Here is a 26,726-nt window from a genome sequence, read left to right as displayed (position 1 = left end):
GGAAAAAACTGGCAGATACTACCTTAACCAAGCGATCAAAGTTAATTAATATCATCAGCAATGGGAAAAAGAGACAATGTGTGCCTTGTAATACAATGTTCTGAGAAGAACATGGCATTACCTAAATCTAATTGTGGGGAAACAACAGACAAACCCAAACTGAGGACATTCTACAAAGGTCATGAAGGACAAAACAAAGACAGAAGAACTGTCCCCGATTGAAACAACCAAATGCAATGTATTCTTCAAAGGACACTGTTGGGACAATTGGCAAAATTTAAATGGTTCTGTGGATGAGACAGAGATAGTATTGTATCAATGTCAATATCCAGAAGTTGATGGTTATATGTTGTCATGTAGGAGAATGTCCTTGAGAGTATCCTTGTTTTTAATAAATACACACAGAATTATTAAGGGGTAATAGGGTTATCTGCAACTTACTGTTAAATGGTCCAGAAAAAATAAGAGAACAATATGACAAATGTAGTAAAATATTAAATTTGAGAAATCTAGATGACGGATATATGAGTTTTTTGTACTATTGTTGGAACGTTATCCTAAGTTTAAAATTACCTCAAAATTAAAAATTAAAAAATATTCTGTCCCAATATTCTCTAGAAAATCTATTATAATTTATAGTTTCAGTCTTTTAAAAAAATTCACAGGATTGCAAGTGTTAAGAACTAGATTATTAAAATAACTCTTTGAACCAACATTACAAATTCGGGCATAAACCCAGAAGTTTTCATTAATTTCTTTATTTCAAAAAAAAAGATTGTTTATTGAGGAATCAAATCAATATGATTCCTGCTCTCATGGGACTTACACTCTAACTGAAGTTAAATATAGCAAGAAACTCAAGATCTGTTAAAAGAGGTTTTAAATGTTCAGAGCACTATTTGAATAAGTGGTATGTGGTGGGATTAGGGTAAGGAGGATGACTGAAGTTTAAGTAACTCTATGGGACACAGACCTAAACTTAATTTCCTTAGGGTTCATCTCACACAATAAATCTGGAAGGTCAACTGTTAGAAGGAAGGCTACAATAAATAAAGACTATTAAGGTAGATACAGATATGCAAATGAAGGCCTAAATCAATAATTAAATTCAATCAACAAGGACAAACCATGTTACCTCTTCTCAAGATGCTTTACACCATTAGAAACCATATTATTCTCAGGACCATCTAATCTCAAGTTTCTTTCTCAGTTCCTTACCCCAGAAAAAACTCCATATGGCTGGGCGAAGTAGAGATGAGCAGCAGGGCCAGATCTATTCCGAAGTTCCTTTATTTCTTCTTGCGATTCATGTAACATTCCCAGACACTCCATATTCCTGTCTTGTAACTCATGCAGCTGAAAGATAGGATGGCAATTAGTGTTCCTTATTATATTCTCAAAATGACAATGGGGAAAAAATCCCATTGGGATAAATTTAAATTTTATCCAGAGGACTAATTTTATGAATTTAAATTTAAGACAAAGACTCTGAAACAGACTAAGCAAGGAAAGTATATATATTTCAAGCTGCCAGATTTAGGGGTGTCTTGGCCAGAATTATATATATGCATGATTTCCTAAAAACGTGAAATGTAGCTGAGACAACCATAACTGTCAATTCAATATTTAATGCTTCCTATCCTTAAAAAAAAAAACTTAGAGGAAGTATAATAGCTATGGTCAAGTTAGTTTAGTGGAATATTAGATATGTATATTTTTAAACATAATGAACATGAATGAACTATGAAGTCTGTAAATGACAAGATCAAGTCTACAAAGTATTTAATAAGATGTCAGGGTGCTCAATCATCCTAAACAAGTAGTTTCGTCTCCCTTGTTTCAAAATTTTTCTTATAGTTAGATACACAAGCATGTTAAAAGAGTACATAATTTTCAGAGAACATTTTAACTTCAAAAATTTCTTCAAGTGTGTTATGTGGGCTAGATCATCAGCATCAATAGGGCTAGGGGTGCTTATTAAAAAATGCAGATTATCTTATTTTAAAAACTGTTGGGTTAGTTAATATAGACCTGTAAAAGGGTAATATATTCCTAAAGAATCTTATAAACTCAAGATTTTCCTATTAATCAAGAAGGATGTTGCCTTGTTACTATTATTTTAGAGACAGAATCTTTAAAAAGCTTTACTTCTTAGATCTCATAATTTTCAGCTTCATCTTCTGTTGTTGTTTTAAATCTGTTTATCACCTTTAGCCATTCTTATTCACAAAGAAAAAAGGAACTATTCATTCCTCCCCTCCCATATAGCACAAGATAAAGGAAGATTTCATTACCTCCATCGTCAGTTGTCTTTGGGCATCTTTGGAAGCTTGGAGGTGAAGTCTCAGCTCTTCCTTCTCAATCACATGCTAACAACATATTAAAAGAGACATGTGAAGCCTTCCCATATAAAATACAGGTTACTCTCTTTAAGACATCTTAAGACGTATTTCAGGTGTATAGTCCAGAGGATTATCAAAAGGTAACCTTTCAAAAGCCAAATAAGTGCAATAAAATGGGCAGAATACAAAATTCATCAAGGTGTTCAGAGGACGATGAGCATGAATCAGTAGTTCATATCACAACTTTCTGAGGAAAATCCATTTTATGGAAAGAAATAGTGATTTGAAAGTAGTTATTCATGATATTTCAAGACAGAAGACTAAAACAGCAATCAGACTAAAGCAATGTAAAATGGTGGGGACTATGTTTCTTTTGCTTAATGTACCTAGCACTTAGCAGAGTGCATAGTACTAGGTCAGTGCTTAACAAACATCTGTTGAATGAATGAACCTACTTCTTTAAGTTTGTGCTGAAGATCTACAATCTGAGACAAGAGAGAGGAAATCTCTTCTTGGTAACGAATCAGTTCATCACTCTTCCCAGACAATTCTTCAGTCATTCTGGACATCTGAGCATTTGTTTCACCTGGAAAACAAAATAAAAAACTTAAAATTAATATAAATGTAGGGCAGAGGTTGGTAAACTATGGCCTGTGGGCCAAATCCTGTTTTGTAACAAGCACTGGACTATCGCGAATTGCTTTTTCTCTAACATAATTTAAAATAATAAACCCGGATAACCCAATAGAGAAAATTAAAGATTCTTCTGAAATAGACTAATGCTGGGAATTTAATAGGAGGCACTGAAGCTAAAAAGAGATAACTTGTAAAGGCAAGCAAGCTAAAGATTCTGCCTCAATCTTTTAGAGATAGGTGAATTATATATCTTTGCAAGGGCCAAGACATTTATGTCTTTGAAAACTCTTCAGGAATGTAAATAAGATCCCAAAAGAAATGAAAATCAAACTTAACAAATCTAACAAAGGAATATTTCCAGAATGGAACAGTCACAATCTGTAAAAGCTACTGAGATGCTTCTGTAGGAGAGACTTTCTGGGATACCCAGCAAACTGAGTAGGGCCTCTAAAGCAGTTCTTACAATGCGGCATTCTTGCATGCTTTAGAATTCCATGGGGGAAATAAATCTTTGTTTCATATAAAAATTTTGACATCTAAACCCAAGTGGCAAAGCTATTTCTAAGTGTTATATAAAACTATTTTTAAATCGATGGAAAGTCTATAGCAATTCAAAGGATGGCAATAAGGAGACAGGAGACCAGAATATAAGCTCTTAGGTAAGTCATTGCTTTTTGTTTTTAAAGTGTAAAAGGTGGGTAATGATAGTGTTGATGGAGAAGATTCAATTTACATTACTCTGGTTCTCTAATATTCTGTGCAAGGTACCACATTCTGAAGCCCACAGCTCAAATGATCTGATATGTTGTTATCATACCTTCTCTTTCAACATAAAAGGCTATATATATCAATATTTATAAAGAGATTAAAATTTTTTCTCTAGTAAGGCTGATCTTTTTCCAACTGATTTACTTTTAAAAATTTTAGGTAACAATACAAGAAAGTAAAATATATTCCTTTATAGACACAGAGCTGGCATTTAACAAATACTCATTGAGTGTTACGTTTTACACCATCATTTAAGCCCTAGATTTGCTATTAATCAGTTTTCTGACTTTGGCAAATCATATTCTCTATAGGACTATTTCCTCATCAACAAAATAAGAGCTTTGGTTACTTTCATTCTAACACGCTATAATGGGTAGAAATACAGGTCTTTCTTTAATGATGATGACAATTTGAAACAAAGATACTTCTTAAAAGTACATATGGTACTTTATTTAGAGTTGTGGGCTCAATGTGATATTCCAAGATTTTCAGCAATTATTTAAAATTGTTTCTTGAGATGCTTCTGTTGAAACCATTGGCCTAATTTCTGAGTTAGTGATATCCTACCAAAGAACTGCCCAAAGGCTATAAAACAGAATACATTAACACTTACGAAGTTCTTTAACACAATCACTGACAAGCTGTTGTTCCTTCTCTTCATAGGTAATCGTTTCTGTCTTTATGTGACAAGCCTTCAAGAAAAAAAAAAAATCAGTATGTGATATTATCTTCTAATGATTTTATAGTATTAACTAAAAAAATCTTTACTACTTATTTAAAGATAAAAGTTCATCACTTACAAAGGAAAACAAAAACTCATAAAGCTTTATCTATCATAAAATAAAGACCATGGAAAAGGACATGACAAATATCTCCCCCTTATTCCTCTCAGGGCCTTTGCACATGTCTACTCATCCCCACCCCAACCCCTCCCCTCCACTACATATATCTCTGATAGGCTAACCCTTAGCCTCAGCTAAAATGTCACATGTTTAAGTAGGACTTCTTTGATCCATTCCCCAACCCCCCATTATATAAGCTCATGAAACACTGTAGTTTTCCAATATAGTTCTTAACTTAGTTGTAATTATTTAGTTATTTGTGTAAACTCCACAAGCTATATATTCTATGCTGTGCCTTTCTCTATTCCACCTGTCAGCTTGCTATTATCCACTTTTCAGTGGGATCTAAGTAACAATGGAGGGCAAGCACCTGTGCCTTGGCTGTCACCGCCCCCCCCCCCCACTGGAACGTCAATAGCAAGTCATTAGTTATGCCATATTTCACCTCAATACTACCTGGACCTAAACCTTATAGCCTTTAAGGTAAAGGAGAGTGAGAATTAAGTTGACTGTACCTTGGATCGAAGAACCATATTCTCTTCTTCCAGTTCCTTGAGCTTTTCTTGCAGCATGTCCAACTGCAGCAAACCTTGAGATAAGCTAAAGGACTCATTGAAGCGAAGAGGTGTAGAGCAGCTGGAATCAGTTTCACTCTCTTCAGAAGCAATGGAGACAACTCGAAGTAACTCATCTTTCTTGGACAGCTCATGCTGCAGTTGATTAACCTGTACATCAAAAGGGTTTTATTTACAAGATGGTCTTTATTTTGCATTATTTACAAGTAATATAGCTTCTAATCCACGGAGCAATTGTTTCTCACCATACAACAAAGTCATAAAATCAGCTGTTAGGTTTTACTGACTAAAGTAACAAGGGCTACAAAGAGAGTAACAAACCTCAGATACTTCCTAAGCTATAATTTTAGAGCATTAACTCAACAAATACAGCTTTTTCTATACTAAGTGAAAAGAAAAGCCAATTTCCATATTCTATATAATGGGAATATAGGAGGAAAATTTCACATAAGATGATACATTCACAGTTCAAAACAAAACAAAATGGAAGAAACTTCAAAATATCAGAATAGAACCTTACTTCAAATTCTCATCCTAAAGGTTTGTATTTTTTAAGCTGCATAACTATACATGACTTCCCAACTTTAGTTCTAGGGAATAAGTACTTTTAACACAAAGACTTGAATGTTATTAAATATGCTGATTTATAAAATATAAATGAAACCAGATAATAACAAATTATGGAAGATTTAAAATGTAACCATTCAAATTAATAATAAATCAGTTCTCACTAAAAATATTTATTGCTATGGGATAAATATAGTTTCAAAAATTTCTTTTCCTTTTCTTTTCTCCTTTTGTTTGGGTTTCTGAATAAAGATACTTCCTTTGGGTATCTATTATTTGGGGGTACATTTTTAAAAAATAAATTTAAGATAAGATCACACAAAAAGTCTATAGGAAGGAGTAAGGACAAAGTGTTAGAATCTAAGCAGGATGCCACAAGTACTGTAGGTACTGAATACAAGCTTTTAAATAGACTAAGGTAAAGTCACATGAGTACTCCTCTGTACAATAACACTTCATTTCTCTACTGGTTAGTTTAATGGATACTATTGTCATCACTTCAGGGACACCCAGGAAAATAAATTCTCCATTTCCCAAGACCTAATTGCTTCATGCTGCAAATACTTGATCCAAGACTTACTTGATCAAAGGCTTGTCCCAGTTGCTCCTCGAGGGCTTCATTGTGCTCAGACAAGGCATGGTTCCGCTTTAAGAGAGCTTGTCCAATTCGAGCAGCTAGCTCCAGATCACGATCCCTCTGTTAAAATACCAAACACATCTTTTGAGTACAAACAAAATTAAGTGGTAGTTTAAAATTCTGCAGTCATTTTTGCTAAACTCAAAAGCAATGTCCTAGAAAGCATCAAGATCCATTTTAATGCCCAGATATTACAAATGAATACAGGGCCTGACACGCAAATGATGTTTAGTATACATTAGTCAAATGGATGACCACCATAGTTATAAATGAAAGAGGGCATTTCTTGATATCAAGTGAGGTTTACTGATCACCCCATTAATTAGGATAGAGCAACCCAACTTTTCAACTTATGACTTTAGGGACTTACAAAATCAATATAGTCTTTAAAAATGGGGACAGGGCCTGACACATAGTAAAAGCCAAATAAATATTTGTTGAATGCATTTGTCTATTAAGCATGGTAATGATACAGTAGGCAGGTTGAATACAGTTCCAATTAGGGCAAAGCTTATAAGCATTCAGAGCCAGAGACTTAGAGGAAAGCATAATCAAGAGCCCTATTGTCAACTGGTATAAGAATCATGATGTGAAATAAAATAGGGGATATAATAGACTGGACATTTTGAGGCTACAGGGTTCTTCTTAGAGTGTAGAAAAGAAGGCAGTCTGAAGAAATTGGTGGTAATGATGCAGGGAAGCCTACAGAAAAGTCAAGCAAGGCAAGAGTTACTCTTTCTGGGTAGATGGTGATACTTAGCAAGGCATAGGAATCCTCGACATGGTGGTGGTGAGGACTGTATTCTGTAAGGTGGAAAAATATCAATATACATCTGAGTGCCTTATAGTATATGAGAATGGGTTCCACTTACATTAATCACTGTAAATAAAATTATGCTTCTATTTTTTTGGTCCACAGCAACATGAAAACAGGTGGGTGGATTATCTCCAAATTTTCAAGGCCCACTTACCTCATTTTCAACATAGGCTAAGTGGCATACACAAAATCATTCTGGGGAGCTGCTGGGGGTTAGGGGGGCATATGGGGAGAAGGGTACTTCAAAGAGAAAGACTGAAATTTCCATCAGATCAACTGAAATTGAAGCATAGGGAGAGACCTCTTGACCGCCACTTCGAAGAGATATACTATACACACTAAAAATGTCATGGACAAAGTGAGCTCAAATAATAGCCTGAATAAAAGTAGAAAAGGGAAGATGCTTCAAACTATTGGTGTTGATTTGCAATGGAGCTGCTTCTTGAATGGGCAGCTCTGTTTTCAGGGTGAGTGACACCAAGGATTTACTTTAAAAAATTTTTTTTTTAAGATTGCTTTTCTAGGACAGAGAAGCCAGCCAGCACCATTATAACACAACAACAAAAAATTAAGCCCTCTACAATTTCATAACAATAAACTTCAGGAGCCATCTTCTTTGGAATGCCAGTTGGTATGCCAGTTGTTCTATCTGTAACAACCTTACACAGAACAACCTAGAGCAAAGACATCATCATTTTTCATTGATATGCAAATTTGATAGATTCTAAATGATCTTTAAGTTTTAGCTTTTTGTACTGGAGAAAAAAAAGACATATTCCTACCTCTGCCAGGAGATGTGTAACCATGTCGATGTCATTGTAAGTTTTGGTCATCTGCTCCACCCTGTCTGTGCCTAGAACTAAGATAGTTAAAAACAACAGTTTATAGGATATAGAAATAACACAAAGTTTTAAACAGTCATAAGAATTGAAAGATAACAACACAACAAACAGCCCGGGCTTTTACAAAAAGCCATTCAGAATAAAAAAATAGGTGAAAAAAGAAAAGGGAAAGAAATATTTCATGTGTTAGACACTCAGGAAATAGACCAATTACTACAAACAAAATGTACATCATACAATAAATTAAGAAAGTATCAAATGATCACAAGGCAGCTACCTCCTGACTGTCTCCTCTTCCCTTGGTAAGACTGGAACTTTGGGGACTTCCCTGGTAACGCAGTGGTTAAGAATGCACCTGCCAATGCAGGGTACATGGGTTCGAGCTCTGGTCCAGGAAGATCCCACATGCCGCAGAGCAACTAAGCCCGTGCGCCACAACTACTAAAGCCCGTGCGCCTAGAGCCCATGCTCTGCAACAAGAGAAGCCACCGCAGTGAGAAGCCTGTGTACCACAGTGAAGAGTAGCCCCTGCTCGCCACAACTAGAGGAAGCCCGAGCGCAGCATCGAAGACCCAATGCAGCCAAAAATAAATAAATAAATAAATAAATTAAAAAAAAAGATTGGAACTTTGGTTCACTCACACTAGAGAATGTGGGACTGGAGAATGAATTGAACCACCAATTGTTTTACATCCTAATCTAAATTAAAGTTATTGAGGGGCGAGTTCACGAGGAGTTATGTATAAAGGAATTTAATTAGAATTCTGTTGTGATTATCTTGAACATCTATGATCACCTGTCATGTGAGCTAATATCAATAAACAAGGAATAGGACTTGTAGGACTTCTTGTAATTCTATTATGAACCATAACACTTTTTAGCTTAATTAAAAATCCTTTTTCTTTATGATAAGCTTCATCATATGTAGGCCTTTGCTATAAACTAAACTGTATACTACAGTATTCCTTGCATAACTCAAACCCATTATTTCTGGCACTCCATAAATTCAGGAACTGCACTTGACTAATTTAGCTCCAAAGAAAAGAACAGATATGATCCTAATGATTCCACAATCACAATAAGCAATACCTTTTTAAGGTAATGATGCATAATAAAAGAGGGATCTTTTGACTTTGGAGTGCATTACATGAAACAGACTTGTGTTTGACTTAGACTGCTTTTAAAATTAGTTTGCCTTGAAGTGTGAAAAATCAGAGGTTTGAAGCAGAAAAGCTGAATTCCCATATTTGAGTGAGCTTGAACAAGTCACTTACCCATTCTGAGATTCAGATTCCACATTTATAATATGAAGCTGATAACCTCTCACAAGGTCATTAGGAGGTTCAAATATGATAATCTACTAAGTAGTATTTAGTAAACTGCTAAGTATCATGTAACTATTTACATCTATACTCTTTAAACACAACTGGTATGTATGAAACAGCCCTGATTTAAAATTCTCTGTAAATAATGCACTGAGTTGGCAGCAGAAACTATGATTTAAGTCATCTATACTTCTTTAGTCCCATCTTAACACTTAAGGTTGCTCAAAAGACACCATTAGATAGGTTTTACTTTAATCTGAGCTTTTAATTTTTCTTCTTAGCACCACTGCTTAAAATGAAACTGGGAATTGGGACTTGCCTGGTGGCGCAGTGGTTAAGAATCTGCCTTCCAATGTAGGGGACGCAGGTTCAATCCCTGGTCAGGGAACTAGATCCCATGTGCATGCACAACTAAGGAGCCCGCTGGCCACAACTAAGGAGCACATGTGACATAACTAAGGAGCCCATGAGCCGCAACTAAGGAGCCTGCCTGCTGCAACTAAGACCCGGCGCAACCAAAATAAATAAATAAATAAATATAAAAAAAATAAAAATTAAAAAATATGAAACTGGGAATTACCCAAAGCTTAATTATTAATGATAGTCTTACTTCTAGTTAAAAGTAAAACAAAGTGTTGGGTTGATAGTGTTAGGAGATAGCTGAAAAAGTTTTAAATTGAAAATAAGAAAACTAAAAACAACAACAACAAAAACACTAGAAAGAAACATTTTTACTCCCAAAGAATTTTTATTTACAAGTAGAGAATTTTTACTTATTAGTATAAATTAAACTATAATTTAACCTCAGGGATAAGGGAAATAGGCTTTTGGGCCAGGAATCTTCACAGTTTAACTTGGTAGCATAGCAGGAACAAAGGATTAAAAATTAAGGCAGATACTAACAGTGTGTGGTCTCTTCTACTGCTTGTCTCAATAATACAAGGGAAAAAAATCAAGTCAATATATCTACACTCTAAACTACAGAAAACTAGCCAATGGTTGCAAAAACAAATGTAATGCAGGGCAGTGGGTCTCAACTCCAGATTCTAATTTAATTCATTTGGAGGAAGTCCAGGGCACAGGTAGTACGTAAAATATGCCAGATGTTCTGACGTGAAGCTAGGGATGGAAACTACTGATCCAGGGTTAACACTCAAAGCAAGAACCAGCAATCCTGGAGACTCAGTTAAAAACAGTTTTTATACAACTAATTTAAAAAATACATGCCATGGCTTATATTATACAACAGATAAGAGTTGGAGATGAAGTGGCAAATTTAATCTGAAGTCAAACCAGTAAATTAAGGATGTAATAAAATGCTGTGAGGTACCAGTCACACATGATGAAAGGGGAAAAGAAAATGAAGGACACAGTAATACAGAAAAGAAGTGTTTAGAATAAAATATGTTTTAGTGAGGAGAAACTAAAATATATTTCCCATAAGTGCTTACCATCTGTCATAGTCTGACAATTTAAAGCTGAACCTTAAGAAGTTACCTAGTTTAATGATCTTTTTCTTACATGAGGAACCTTGACTAAGAGGAATTATGTGACATGTCCAAGACAGCAAAGCAAACTATTAGTGGCAAAGCCAATATAATAATGAGGTGATAACAACTCCCGTCTCACAAGGTCATAAGAAAAAACTTGGGTCTGCTCATTCTCAGTGACGGGAATGGGCTCTTTGCACCATGTTGCTGTTTCTACCACAGTCCCACCAAGATCAAAAGGCTTTTATCTGATGAAATATTAGAGTATTTATCTGTGAACACAAGTTATAAAACAACATATGTACCATTTTATTTATTTATTTAATTTTTGGGGTATGTGGGCCTCTCACTGTTGTGGCCTCTCCCATTGCGGAGCACAGGCTCCGGATGCGCAGGCTCAGCGGCCATGGCTCACCGGCCTAGCTGCTCTGTGGCATGTGGGATCTTCCTGGACCGGGGCACGAACCCGTGTGCCTTGCATTGGCAGACGGGCTCTCAACCACTGCGTCACCAGGGAAGCCCCATTTTTGTTTTTAACGTGTGAGTATATCTATACATGTCTATACACGAGAGAGGCTGGAAGGCTATAAATCAAAATGTTAATAGTGGTTATCTCTGAGTGGGGGTTATGGTTGATCTGTTGTTTTCTGTTCAGTTTTTTGCTAATTTTCCATGAAGAACAAATGTTATCATTGCAATCAAAAAGTAGCAGCTCTTGTTAAGAGGTTTCAAAAAGGAAAAATGAATTTTCAAATGCTTAAATATTTATTACAGTAAAGAAGTTAGATAATGCAACCAGAATTCTCCAATTCTTATGTTTTAAGTGAAACAGTCTATAGACCACCAAGCCCCAAAGGCTGGGCCACCTCAACTGCACCGAGCTGCTCAATTCATAGAGGAACACAAAGCATAGAGGAACACAAAGGATTCCTCTCTGCAGCCTAATCAGTTCTGTCTTCTCTTCTTTAACACAATACTCCTGATAAAGATAGGCTGCTTGGGATGATTCCAAAAGTACTCAGGGCAAAGCTCTTAAGTATTCTCTTGGCATTTAAGTATTGTGATTAAATGCTTCCAAAGCGATAGACTAATTCTTCACTGTAGTAACCAAGAATTCAGGGCCAAGCAGGCTGACTTTATTATAATTCTATCAAATACTATTTTTCCTTCAGTTCTCAGAGGTTAAAATAAAATATGTTAAATGGTACAGAAATTACCAATGCTCCTTGCTTGTTTCCAGACATGAGCTTTCTAACTCTCTAAGAACAAATTATATATCAGGGAGAAAATAAACATTTGTACAGAACATTTTTGGTTTATGAAGGTTGTTAGTTAATGTTCAACATTTTTGGTTAATATTTGGAGAATCTAATATTCTTGAAAAAACATGGGGAGATATATATAAGCACTTCACTAATTCTTACTCTATGGTATATCTGCGTAATTTCACATCAACCATCCCCCAATCATTTTCAGGATGGAAAATGCCAATGTTAATCCATTTTGATATCCCTGTTATTTATATTAGATGGTTCTTGAATAGTTCTCATATGTCCTTTTACAAGGTCTAGAGTTTTTACCCCAATTATCTAATTTTTAAAAGACTTCTAATCTTTCATCACTCTCCAAACCTCCCACACCAAAAAACAACAGCAAGACAACAAAAAACAAAAATGAAACACACAGTTTCACATGGCAGAGTAAAAGCTAGAATAACTCCTGATAACTACGGACAGGTCTTGAGGTTTTAACCCCAAAGAAGTGGTTCTTGCTACTATAATACAGAGAACATTTCTGCAATACAAAAAACTGCCTTCAAAAGAACTGAGGCAGAACAAAAAGGAGGCTGGTGATATATACGGTCTAGGACAGCCTTTCTCAACAGGGTTCCAGGCGAGAATTAAGCCCCATAGATAATGCTTTGAGCGACAATGTTCTCAATTCTCTGACAAATAATACCTACCTAGTACATAATGTAGAGGTGATAAGGTAATTCATTCTACAATAGATGTCTTAGGGCATATGGCTTAATTCTTCTGTGGAACTGGTTGCGAGGAATTATGAATCCGCTAACCTCTACAACTTGACTTATGGTTAATGCTTCCTGAACATTATCTGTTGTATTTCTTTTCTTGCCAGTACAGGTTAATGATTTTCAAGGGCAGAGTTGAGGAAAAGTATAACTATCAACCAGAAGTAATAATTTCTACCATCTATTTCTCTGCAAAATACTACACCCTCCCTAATTCCTAAAATTCTCCAATTAATGTCACTGTGAAATGGCCATATGGTTTTGGTGACAAAGCTTTAGATCAGTGTTTCTCAAATCTGAGTGTGCACCAGTACCATCAGGAGGACTTGTTAAAATAGACGGGCCCCACTCCCAAAGTTTCTGAATCAGTAGATCTGGGATGGTAGCACAAGGATCTGTGTTTTTAGCAAATGATATTATATGTCATTAATGATGTATAATAATTACACATCATTAATGACATATAATATCACTTGGTACTAGTAATTAATGAGGCCTTAATTACAACTTATATAACCACCCCCCTTTTTCTTATGCATTAGGAAGTGGTACAGGTGATCCCTTACTCCCAAATAAAAAATACCCTGAAGGGCAGATCAGGTTTCTATTTTTAGCCTTCACACGAACAAATAAATGGTACTTTCTGTCACAGTGTGATCTGATCGCACTGCTTGCCCCATGTCACTGTGGGGCTCTCTCTTAATAAAATTAAGAAAACCCTGCACGCAAAACATTCTTTGAGTATCTTAAACTTTGTGTGTGTAAGGCAGGGACTAGGAGAGAATTACTTTTTTGGACCTACCCATTGTTTACTTTTAAAATAAAACACTTGAGAGCAATCTCTTTCTGGTTTGGTAGTGGCTTCAAAGAACAACCAGTGTCCTTTTATTCATGTGAGATAGGTTCCCATCCCAAAACCTTGCCCATGTTTCCTTCCAAATTTCTTTATTTTCTTCTCATGGCTCTTTCAATTTCTTTGTGTTATATAAGAGAGAAAGTGCCTCTGCCTGTGCCGCCTCTTTTTATTAGCTGTTATAATTCATTTTAATGAGCATGAGTATCTACTGGCATGTGAGGTAAGTCAGGATAAGAAGGGGCTGAAACAGCACCAAGGAGCTGAACCCTAGGATGGCTTGCCGGGGTCTGTAGTAACTATTCTAAACCACAAATCTTGACATCTCAAGGGGATAGAAAACTGTGGAAAAGGGTAAGAGAATGGTTTGTATCATGCTTTTTAAAGTTCTTTTTTTTAAAAAAATTTTTTATTTATTTTTGGCTGCGTTGGATCTTCATTGCTGTGCGCAGGCTTTCTCTAGTTGTGGTGAGCGGGGGCTACTCCTCGTTGCGGTGTGCAGGCTCCTCATTGAGGTGGCTTCTCTTGTTGCAGAGCACGGGCTCTAGGTGCACGGGCTTCAGTAGTTGCAGCACGAGGGCTCAGTAGTTGTGGTGCACGGGCCTAGTTGCTCCATGGCATGTGGGATCTTCCTGGACCAGGGATCGAACACTTGTCCCCTGCATTGGCAGGAGGAGCCTTAACCACTGTGCCACCAGAGAAGTCCCCGTGATTTTAAAATCTTGGTCAATTTGCTAAACAAAGTAAATCACTTATCTTTTACATTCACAAGATAGAAATTCATAATGAAGTTTATTTATATTTGAGTGAACTGTTAACCCAAAGAATTGATACCTTTAAAATAACAGTGAAATTAAAGTACAGTACAGAGATAAAGTATCAGTGAACAGATGATGATCCTAGCTTCTATGCTTCATGATATTAGGTGTATCATATGTAGTTTAATTTTCAAATTGCTGAAGTGAAAATAGTACCATTAGATGAAAGGAATAGGACACTTTTCCAGATCTTGGAAGTACGGATCTTGTAACATCCTATTAATCTCAAGTTTTAAATTGCTCCCTTGAACACTATGGTTTGTTTATGTAAAGTCCTATAAACCAAGTAGTTTAGAATCTGTTTACCTTTTATTTCCCAGTCTTTTTACTTAAAATTCATCCTAAAAGTAACTCCATTAAATCATGATCTAAGACATCTTTCTAGCTAGTCTCCCTCACTGTCCCCTCCAGCAGCATATAGGACAAAGAACATGTAAACTAAGGGGCACTTTCTACACTGCTTTATCAGAATAATGACAAACTAAATTTATCCCAATGAAATTTCAGTTTGAAATTTTCTCACAAATCTAAAAACTCAGGGAACAAAGGGAAATGGAAATAAAATAGTGTTCCATTTAAAAAGCATTTTCGAGAAAATCTCAAGCAAGTAACTTCTCAAACTATGAAGTTAAGAAAACCTTAAGGGCCTTAATTTAATATTCAGCTAATTATAAGAATTGTTGAGGACAGAAATACAGTTCTATTTGAGTTCCTAATTCAAGTTTAAACAATGTTTACAATTCTTTTTCTGAGCAGTAAGTAATCTGGTTATAGGAAAGTACCATTAAAAGTTAATGATTACCGGGGCTTCCCTGGTGGCGTAGTGGCTGAGAGTCCGCCTGCCAATGCAGGGGACACGGGTTCATGCCCCAGTCCAGGAAGATTCCACATGCCGCGGAACATCTGGGCCCGTGAGCCATGGCCGCTGAGCCTGCGCGTCCGGAGCCTGTGCTCCGCAATGGGAGAGGCCACAACAGTGAGAGACCCGCAAAAAAAAAAAAAAAAAAAAAAAAAAAAGGTGTCCTATTTAATTTTGTCATTTTTAAAGAGTGTGGTGTAAAACAGACTTATTTTCAGGACAAATTTGGCTTACTTTCTCACTGAAATATTCTCTGAATCCTTAAGTAAATGATGAAGATTACTATGAGTGTGCACGTATTTCTCCTCGGCATTTTAAAGCTACTTATGTATCTAAGAACTCCGTTTCTTAATGACTTGACAAGTTCCTGTGACTATGTCAGTTTAGTAAGGTAGATTAGAGTCAAAAAGCTGATGGCTCAACATATTAAAGTATTAGGATAATAAATGCTGTGAAATATAAAGGGATATTAAATTTTAAATACTTTCACTACTTTTTTTTTTTTAAGTTCCCTTTTCTCCACAGTTGGAAGAAAGTATCAAGTAAAAGATGAGAGAAATGGAAACCTCTGAGTATGCTTGCAACCCTGGACACTCAGAGTCTTAAAAATGATAAACTTTCTGCATTCAGACATAACACAATTAGAATCATCTCTTCATGTTGTTAAATCAGTTCAAGTTAAAGTAGGTACAAACAGAACAATGGCTAGGGATGTCAAATGTTTTAAAAGTCAACACCAAGATATTCATGATCTTTAGTTCAATGGACAAACTCTGAAATACTCACTCATATAACGGAAAGTCTCTTCAGCAAGGACTGGAGAGAGGGCATCAGATCCATGTCGCTGCTGGCGTGGGGACTGAGTCCAGTCTTGATTTTCATATAGAAAGAGAGAGTCCACTCTTAGCTTATACTGGGGTAGCTGTTCTTCTAGCAGGCTCACCAGCTCAACTTCAGGGATATCTTCATTGGAGCACACATCTAAAGAGGAGATTCCATGTAAATGAATCCAATATATTTCAATTTTCTAGGCTACAGAGAAAAATCGGTGAAATTAGTTTTGTCAAAGTAGGATAATCAACGAAACATTAGCCAATACCATGTCTCCGATGATTTTTATTACTGTATCCTGGTACTAAAGTTGGCTTTTCTCTAGGTTTCTTTAATACGAGAACTTCTATAGTAAAAATACTACCATGAATTTTAATTGTATCCTATCTAAAAATATATTGCTTAGGGAATACACCTATGTTTTTAAAGTTTAAAATTTCTTATTTCTTCCTTATCAATATATTTAGTGCTGCTTACAAGAGATCTGATCTCAAATAACTTATATGCTTCGGGGAAAAAAGGCAACACAAAACAACCAGAAGAAAAGGAGTTCAAAAGGAATAAAATGACATGTTCTTTAATAACAGAATTGAACTCTGTGGGAGGATTCTTCAAAATCTGGAAAAATTACATTTTACCACATTCTCACAGAAGCTAGATATAAAAAAAATTAACACTTACTGAAGATGTGATACATTTAAAGTCTTGAATACCTTTCACATCACTACTCGCTCACTTGAACACCTCTAACTCTCCCTGCTTGTATTTCTCTGAACACGCTTGGGCTTCTCCACCTTCATGTGTTTGCTCCTGGCTTCTTGTTCCAAATGCTGCCCATCATTTAACACCTCCCAAATTTAGCAGTTTACAAAAAAAAAAAAAAAAAACAGTTATCTCTTTTAATATGCTTAAAATACTACAGCTTAAAATAGAGAAAATACAGGATGTCATATCAACCCTCTCATTTTTAAAAGAGATCTGGTATTTCCTTTGGGGGTGGCATAAAAAACATGTTCTAACTCTGGCAAAGAACGACAAAGTTAATTTTAAGAAAACATAACTTAAAAGAGTAAATTTCAACGACTTGATCTTAACAATGAGGAGGCTGACATTAATCAAATCAAGTACAAGGAGACTGACAATGTCAGACAATCCTATTCACCCAGAAGGACAAGCAGTGGCTTCATAACCACAAAGATGAGGTATATAATCACAGAGATGAGGTACATTTAAAACCTTAAATATGGATCTAAAGAAGCTCCTCTCAACCCTTAGCAGATCTCTTAAATAAGAGCTCTGAAAATACATCCAAATAATATTACTATGAATTCTATGCGACTGTTCAAATTTTTCCTGCCACAAGTATATCACATACAGATTGTCATTATAAATCTGCAGGAAGAGAAGTTGACTATAAATACATGAAGAAAAAAGTAACATTCATTAAAAGAACTACTATTCCCTAGAAATTTTCTTTTAATAAGCAATAATAAAATTCTGTGAAAATTCAAGATTACCAATTCCCTACTTCAAAAAAATAATTTTAAAAGTGAGTACACAATCAAGGTTTAGTAGGTTCAAATAACATCCTTAGGAGCAAATCCTATTTGCTCCCATATATATATATATATATTTTTTAAAAGAAGATGTTGGGGGTAGGAGTTTATTAATTAATTAATTTATTTTTGCTGTGTTGGGTCTTCGATTCTGTGTGAGGGCTTTCTCTAGTTGTGGCAAGCGGGAGCCACTCTTCACCGCGGTGCATGGGCCTCTCACTATCGCAGCCTCTCTTGTTGCGGAGCACAGGCTCCAGACGCGCAGGCTCAGTACTTGTGGCTCATGGGCCTAGTTGCTCCGCGCCATGTGGGATCCTCCCAGACCAGGGCTCGAACCCGTGTCCCCTGAATTAGCAGGCAGATTCTCAACCACTGCACCACCAGGGAAGCCCCCATATTTTTGATAATGCACTATTTATTGCTTTCCTGATTGTCCAGTCTTAATATTTTTATCCTCCAAATGTCCCTTCCTTATGCTCACTTCTTTCTAGCCACATTGCCTCCATTTAGGTTCATCTAATAAATGTACTATTTATTGCTTTCCTGATTGTCCAGTCTTAATATTTTTATCCTCCAAATGTCCCTTCCTTATGCTCACTTCTTTCTAGCCACATTGCCTCCATTTAGGTTCAAGGCCTCCTCTTGTTTCTCTTGAATATGGCCTCAAAAGTGGTCTGTCCTCATTACACTCATATTTTCCTCTACATCTTCATATCTTTATTAAGTTACTCTCCTACACAAAGCGAAGAAAGGCCTGAATTTCATCTAGCCAGAGCAGAAAAACCTCATGAACAGTTAGGACAATCAAAAGATCCTAGAAGTGTCATGCCTACTGGTAGTAGGGTTAAATTAATGCAGAATAAAGCATACTAGAGTATGGTCTTGTGATATAGAGACTTAGATAGCAAAGATTAAAAACAAGCCTCAAAAGAACTGATATCAGGCTTCCCTCATGGCGCAGTGGTTGAGAGTCCGCCTGCCGATGCAGGGGACACGGTTCGTGCCCCAGTCCGGGAGGATCCCACATGCCGCAGAGCGGCTGGGCCCATGAGTCATGGCCGCTGAGCCTGCGCATCCGGAGCCTGTGCTCCGCAATGGAAGAGGCTACAACAGTGAAAGGCCTGCGTACCACAAAAAAAAAAAAAAAAAAGAACTGATATTATCAGCAAGTAACTTGAGGACCTGCCAAAATAATAACAGTTTTTCAAATAAGACAAGGAAATTCAAACATCAAACAATATAACATTCAAAATATTCAGCATTTGATAAAAAATTACTAGATATTCAAAGAATAAGCAATTTGTAACCCATTACCAGTTGGAAAATAAATCAATAGAAACAAGCCGAGTAAAGACAAAGATGATAAAAGTGGTAAACAGCAATTTCAAAATAGCCATTATTAATATGCTCAAAGATTTAAAAGGAAAACATGAATTTGATGAAAAGAGAAACAGAAAGTATTCCTATATTTATAAAATTCAAATAGAACTAGAGTACAATATCTAAATTTAAAAATTCACTGGATAACATTAACATATTAGATACTATCCAGAAGAAAAGAACAGTAGACTTGAAGGCATAGCAACGGAAACTAAAGTGAAAAAAGATTAGGAAAAAAACCAGAGCATCAGTGACTTGCATCACAATAACAATCAGTCTAACACACATGCAACTGGAGTCACAGAAGAGGAGAGAAGAGGGAGCAGCAAGGATATTTGAAGAAATAACAGTCAAAATCTTCCAAATTTAATCAAAACTATAAATCCATATTTCAATGAAGTTCAGTGACTCTAAGCAGGATAAACACAAAGAAACCCAAAGAGAAAATCTTAAAAGCAGAGAGAGAAAAAAAGACACATTACATTTGAGGGAACAAAGACAAAAATGATCTCATCAGAAGCAGTGTAAGGTAGATGACAATGGAATGTCATTAAAGTGTATAAAAAAGTCAACTTAGAATTCTGCACCAGTGAAAACACCTTTTAAAAATGGTGAAATAAAGACTTTTCAGACAAGCAAAAAACTTTGACTAGTCATTGCCAGCTGACCCATATTCCAAGAAATGTTGAAGTTCTTCAGGCAGAAAGGATATAAGATGGAAAGTTCAATCTACAAAAAGAAATAAAGAGTGACAGAAATGGTAAATCTGTGTGGAAATATATAAGCCTTTTATTCTCATAATGTATTTAACTTATAATTGTTTAAAGCAAAAATAATAACAATTATGTATATAACATATGTAAATATAAAAGGCATGGCAAGAATAATACAATGGCAGGGGGAAATGGAAGAATCCTGTGTGTCACTTTATGAAATAGTATAATGTTATCTGAAGATAGACTGTGATAAATTTAAAAATGCATATTGCAAACTCAGAGCAACCATTGAGAAAAAAGAGAGGTATAGCTCTTAGGTCAATAGTGGAATTAAAATGGAATCCTAAAAAAAACAAACCAGCAAACGAACAACTCAAAAGAGGAAAGGAATGAGGGGAAAAAAGGAAGAAAGAACTTTTAAATGGAACAAAGAGAAAACAAGTAGGAGTTCAGTAGACTCAACTAAACTGATAATTATATTAAATGTAAATGGTCTAAACATACCAATTAGAAAGTAGAGATTGTCAGACTAGATGAAAAAAAGATCTGACTTTAAACTATCTATAGGAGATGTCCCTTGAATATTCAGGTAAGTTAAAAGTAAAAGGATGGAAAATGTTATCATACCAATTCTACAAAAAACTCTTTCAAATATAGAGAAGGGAATACTTCACAACTCATTTTATGAGGCCAGCATTGCCCTAATACCAAAATCAAGCAAAGACATTGCAAAAAAAGGAGTACAAACCAATGAATGGGAAACACACACACACACACACACACAAAACATTAGTATATCAAATCCACAATATATAAGAATGATAATACATCATGACCAAGTAGAGTTTTCCCCAGGAATGCAAAGCTGGTTTAAAATGAAAAAATAAATCAATAGAATTCACCACACCAATGGACTAAAAAAGAAAAACCATCTCAGTAATGGAAAATAGGTATTTGACAAAATTCAATACCCATTCATGACAAAAACCTGTCATCGAACTAGGAAGAGAAGGACACTTTCTCAATTTGAAAAAGGGCATTCTCAAAAAACTTCTGGTGAAAGACCGTAACTTCTCTCCTAATATTGGAAATTTGGCAAGGATGTTTGCTCCCACCACTTTTATTCAAAAATATACTGAAATCCTGTCCCATTCAAAGGGCAAGAAAAAGAAATAAAACACATCTAGATTGAAAAGGAATATGTAAAACTGTCTCCATTTGCAGACATTATGGTTTATGTAGCGAATGCTAAGGAATTTACAAGAAAGTTAATAAAACTAAGTTAAGCAAAGTTGCAGAATACAAAGTCAATATATAAAGAATCAACTTCATTTCTACATACTAGTAATAAACAGCTGGAAAATAAAATTAAATAAACAATGTCATTTATAGTAGCAGAAAAAAATTAAAAATTTAGGATTAAATTTAATAAAATATGTGGAAGACCTGTGTAATAAAAACTACAAATACTATTAAGAGAAATTAAAGAAGACCTAAATAAATGGAGAGATATATCATGTTCACGGATTAGAAGACTCAATAGTCTTAAGATGTCAATTCTCTACAAAGTCTATATAATTCCATTCAAAATTCCATTAATCTTTGTTGGCAGAAATTGACAAGCTGTTTTTAAAATTTATATAGAAATGTGAAAGGTCTAGAATGGCCAAAATGATTTTTTAAAAAGAAGAGCAAACTTCGAGAAATTATACTACCTGATTTCAAGATTTACTACAGAGTTAAAGTAATCAAAACACTGTGGTATTTATGTAAAGATAGACCTAGGGATTAAAGAAACAGAATGGAGAGTCCAGGAATAGATCCACACATACATAATCAAATGATTTTTCAATGAAATTACCAAGGTAATTCAGTAGTGTAAAAGATAATATTTTCAACAAATGGTGCAGGAACAATTAAACATTCAACTGGGAAAAAGAAATCTGGACCCTAACTTCATTATATATTCAAAATTAATTATAAAATTGACCTAAATGTAAAAGCAAAAATTATAAAACTCTTCAAAGAAAAGAAGAATGTCTTTGTGATCTTGAAGTATGCAAAGATTTCTTAGAAATGACACAAAAAATATGAACTATAAAAGCAAAAATTGATAAACTGGGCTCCACCAAAATTTTAAACTTTTGCTCTTCAAAAGACACCATTAAGAAGATGAAAAGGCGAGCCATGGTCTGGGAGAAAATATTTGCACCCCTTTACCTAACAAAGGATTTACACAGAATATAAAAAGAATATTTACCACAATTCAGTAGTAAGACAGATATAAAAATGGGCAAATGATTTAAATAGACAACTCAAAATATCTAGAAATAGCCAATAAACACATGAAAAGACACTGAACATCATTAGTCATCAGGGAAAAAGAAAGTGAAACCACACAGAGGTACCAGTACACACCTACTAGAATGGTTAAAATCAAAAACACTGACATTATCAAGTGTTGATGCTGTTGTGCAGACGTCAGCAAACTATGGCCCACAGGCCATACTGAACCAAACTGTACACTTAAAATGGGTGCATTTTATAGTATCTTAATGCAGGTATCTCAACAAAACTGAACAAAAAATGGGAAAAACTTTAGGTTTAGATGGGTTGCAGAATTTTATGGAGTTTTAGAAAAGTAGTACTGTGCATACTGTATGTTATATAACACCTCCAACTGGTTTTGTAGCAGTATCCCATATTTAAACACATTAATACAATTTCAGCAAACAAGTATTCCAACTAAGTGAGATGTCTAGAAACAACTGGACAGGTCAGGTTTTGTGGACCAGTGAGTTTTAGAACCAAAGTTTAGAAAAAATTTTGGGTGTACAGAGTTTTTAAAATTTAGTCTTGCAGATAAGGACTTATGGGGCTGTACCTGTTTTTGCATACCCTATATGTCCTGAGAGCCTCTTATGTGCCAGATACTGTTGTTAGGTGACTGCAGGGCACAGAAACACAAGCAACCCTGTTCTTGCGGAGACAGGAAGATAGGAATAGGAAGACAAGATAAGGGAGATGAGTGTGACGCAGTTCCTACTGACCAGGGCTCACACGGTACAGGGAGTCAGATGCAGACAAGGAACAGCACCCAAGGCAAATTTTGATAATGCGATAGGAGACCTGGGGATGGAGAGACTAATTCAGTGGTCTCTGAGGAGACCAGGCTGGAAAGAGAGGCTGAGTTCCATCATGGTGGGTCTTATACGCATTTTATCCTGTAAGCAACAGCACTTCATTTATTAAACTGGACTCACCAGTGATGCTCTCTGAGTCTCTGTGATTGATATTCATGAGGTTTTCTTCACCCATCGGTGATATAGAAGTGGCATTCTGGGATTGACTCATGCAAGGTCCTTTCTTGTTTTGGTTGAGCAGGACAGTTTTGGTTTGAATCAGAGTAAAGGAAATCCATCAAGCCATTCAATAAAGAAAGGTTCTGGTCAAATGGATATTTTCTTTTAAACAGATTTTTTTTTTTGATGGTCAAATGACATCTGGAGCAATGAGTGCTCTCATGTGATTATCACTCCTTGGATGGTCATGACCTAAAACAAAGAACACATCAAGTGACTTTAGAATTCAGCATGCTCATTAATAACAGCAGTCCAATTACCCAGAACGTCTGTCATTAAGAATGTTTTCCTAGGGCTTCCCTGGTGGCGCAGTGGTTGAGGGTCCGCCTGCCGATGCAGGGGACATGGGTTCGTGCCCCGGTCCGGGAAGATCCCACATGCCGCGGAGCGGCTGGGCCCGTAAGCCATGGCCGCTGAGCCTGCGCGTCCGGAGCCTGTGCTCCGCAACGGGAGAGGCCACAACAGTGAGAGGTCCGCGTAACGCAAAAAAAAAAAAAAAAAAAAAGAATGTTTTCCTAATGATACACACACCACATGGATAAATCTAGAAATAATATACTGGATGAAAGGGTCAGACAAAAAAAGCACATAGTTTATGATTCCATTTATATAAAATTCTAGAAAATGTAAACTTATCTATAGTGACAGAAAGCAGATCAGTGGTTGCCTGGGGTTGGGGAGGGATGACCAAGGGGCAGGAGGAAAGTTTGGGGGATGATAAATATGTTCATTATTTTGATTGTGACAATGGTTTCACAAGTATATACATATGTCAAAACTTATCAAATTGTATATTTGAAATATGTGCAATCTAATGTAAATTGTAATTCATTAAAACTGTTTTAAAAATTTAAAGATAATCTACTGTTTAAAGTAAAATAATAATAATATATTGTGGGGTCTATAACATACACAGAAGTAAAACATATTAAAATAATAGCACAAAGGCCAGGAGGAGAAAAATGGAAATATACTATAGCAAGGTGTTTATACCATACATGAAATAGTAAAATATCACTCAAAGGGGAACTGTGATAAATTAAAAATGTATACTATAAACTCTAAAGCAAACAATAAAATAACTCAGAAATTACAGATATAAACCAACAAAGAAGATGAAACGGAATAATATAAAACAGGGTTTCTCAACCCTGACACTACTGATATTTGGGTCTGGAAAATAATACTTTGTTGTGTGCATTGTAAGATGTTTAGCAGCATGCCAGTAGAACCCTCTTCCCAGACACTCTCCCAGTTTTAACAGCCCCCAAATGTTTCCAGACAGTATCAAATGTCCCCTGCGGGGGGCAAAGTTGCCCCCTGTTGAAAACTACTGATATAAAGGATGCTCAACCTCACTTATAATTAAAATAAATAAAAATGTAAAGAAAATATTTTTAATCCATTAGATCAGCAAACATTAAGTTTTATTATATTCATTGTTGGAGGGGTACGGAGAAAGTGGTACTTATACTGTTGATAAAAGTGCAAATTGATACAAGCTTTTAGAAAGGCTATTTGGCAATGCCTACCAAAGTTTTCAATGCATATACACCATAATTTAACAATTCTACCATTAGGAATTTATATGATGGAGATACTCACAGAGTATGCCAAGATGTAGGCATAAGGATGCCCATACAGTATTTTCTTTTTTTAAAGCATACGTACAAAAAAAAAAATAATAATTAAAAAAAAAAAAAGCATACGTACACAACTGGAATCAAGATATCCATAAATAAATAGTTTAATAATGGTATATACAAAGGAATATAATGCATTAAATATATGTGTGTATTTAAAAAAACCCAATTGTTGCAATCAAAAAAACTTCAATATTAATTATAAACTTAGCTTTATATCAAAAGACAGTCTCTACTAAATAGTGTCTACTTAGCAACATGCAGCTTCTATTTATGGCTAATTCATTCTCATGCCTACTATTTACAGGCATTATAAACATGATGTGTTTTTTTTTTACAAGAGTCACCATCAAGAAATAGAAAAGACCAAAATAAAAGCACTAAAGGAGACTGAAAATGGTCACTGAGGTAGCACAGAGACACACTGTCAGCAACTACTAGGGAAGAGAATTTCAGAGACAGAATGGGCAACAGAATTAAACATTACAGAAAAGTCAAAAAAGATCTTTGGTTTAAAAAAGGTGGTATAGAGAGACCATAAAATCAACAGTAACCTTCTAGAAACCAGTTCAATCAAGAGATTAGGCCCAAAGTCAGGCTGTAAGTGATCAGGAAGCAAGATGGTAAGAATGGAGTTTAGTGAGTATACAACAAGATTTGCAACATCCAGGCTTTCATGGATTTCCGTGGACAAGTAAAATTTCAAAAACTTCTGTGGTTATTGGCATAGGGTTGCTGTTTTTATACTTCATAAATGAAAAAAAATGTATAAGGAAAAACACATAATAAACAACATTCCTTCCCAGAAAAGTTTATAATTTTATGTTGACATAAAAATTTTCCTATATTTGAATTCAGAAAATTCTTATAAATTTTTAAAATTCTATTTTATATAAATAATTATTCTCTTGAAACATGTTTGCCAACATAGCAATCTGTACTAGCCAGTGCAACATGAAGTAAAGCTCAAAAGTATTTGTTTAGGTACTTTGATTTTAATTCCAGTTGTCAAAAATTCATTTTCACATCCAAGATCAGTCTACTGTGTGCAATTAAATTCTTCCCCACGTGCTATCTTATTGTCCAAACTGCCATTCCCAAATTAACCACTGAAAGGGCAATGGAACGAAAGCGCATCAAACCAGTAAAGATTTGCCCACCCCCACCCAGTGAGGTTGGGAGGAGGCCATTATTGAGCCTACCAGAGTGGTTAAGAACATGGATTCTGAACTCCAGCTCTACTACTAGTTGCATGACCTTGAATAAGTTACTTAACCTTGTTTCTTCATTTGTAAAATGGGCTTAATAACATGGTCTACTTTATGGGGTTACTATGGGGATTAAGTGAGTTATGAGAGGATAACAGTAGCACCTACCTCAGATGGTCACTGGGGAAATTACATGAGTTAATACATGTAAAGCTCTTAGAACAATACCTTAGAATACAGTAAATACTATGTAAATATTAGTTATTATTATTTCTACCACCACCAAATAGTACAATTTTATCATTATCATTATTATTATTGTACCTTACACAAACTTGGGCACACTGTAAACCCTACTGTTGACTGCTAATACAATCTGCTCGCAACCTAAGAAGTCACATTTACTTCCTGCCCTCTGATGAGTGATGTTAGTTTTGCCTTTAATCATTTTCTTTCTACCTCTGTGATTCATGAACAAACCGAAAGCTTGCAGAGTCAGAGTTCTAAATGTAGTAGAAACTAAACTTTGGCAAGCACAAGCAACACATATTCAGTGCATTTTCTAGTTTGTACACACTTATTCTTAGTAACTCCTTGAGTATCATCTACTTGCTATGCTGGATCTTT

At 35.5% G+C, this 26,726-nt stretch overlaps 1 protein-coding gene across 3 annotated transcripts in view; it reads right to left on the bottom strand.

Moving 5' to 3' along the window:
* The window catches only part of TRAK2 (trafficking kinesin protein 2), a 60,141-nt gene that overhangs the window by 12,681 nt on the left and 20,734 nt on the right, over positions 1–26,726 (bottom strand). For all 3 annotated transcript variants that reach the window (XM_027124160.1, XM_027124152.1, XM_027124142.1), the window contains 9 exons: positions 23,150–23,440; positions 16,190–16,384; positions 7,967–8,043; positions 6,311–6,427; positions 5,104–5,313; positions 4,360–4,438; positions 2,798–2,928; positions 2,295–2,369; positions 1,219–1,356 (listed from right to left, as the gene is read on the bottom strand). In XM_027124160.1, coding sequence (XP_026979961.1) covers positions 1,219–1,356; positions 2,295–2,369; positions 2,798–2,928; positions 4,360–4,438; positions 5,104–5,313; positions 6,311–6,427; positions 7,967–8,043; positions 16,190–16,384; positions 23,150–23,240 — 1,113 coding nt within the window. In that variant the 5' untranslated portion in view covers positions 23,241–23,440. The remainder of the gene's footprint in view (positions 1–1,218; positions 1,357–2,294; positions 2,370–2,797; positions 2,929–4,359; positions 4,439–5,103; positions 5,314–6,310; positions 6,428–7,966; positions 8,044–16,189; positions 16,385–23,149; positions 23,441–26,726) is intronic.

Source organism: Aethalodelphis obliquidens, unplaced genomic scaffold (genome assembly GCF_003676395.1).
Source record: "Aethalodelphis obliquidens isolate GAN/ISIS:26980383/991018 unplaced genomic scaffold, ASM367639v1 scaffold2, whole genome shotgun sequence".
Lineage (NCBI taxonomy): Eukaryota > Metazoa > Chordata > Mammalia > Artiodactyla > Delphinidae > Aethalodelphis > Aethalodelphis obliquidens.
This window is presented reverse-complemented; position numbering and strand designations above follow the sequence as displayed.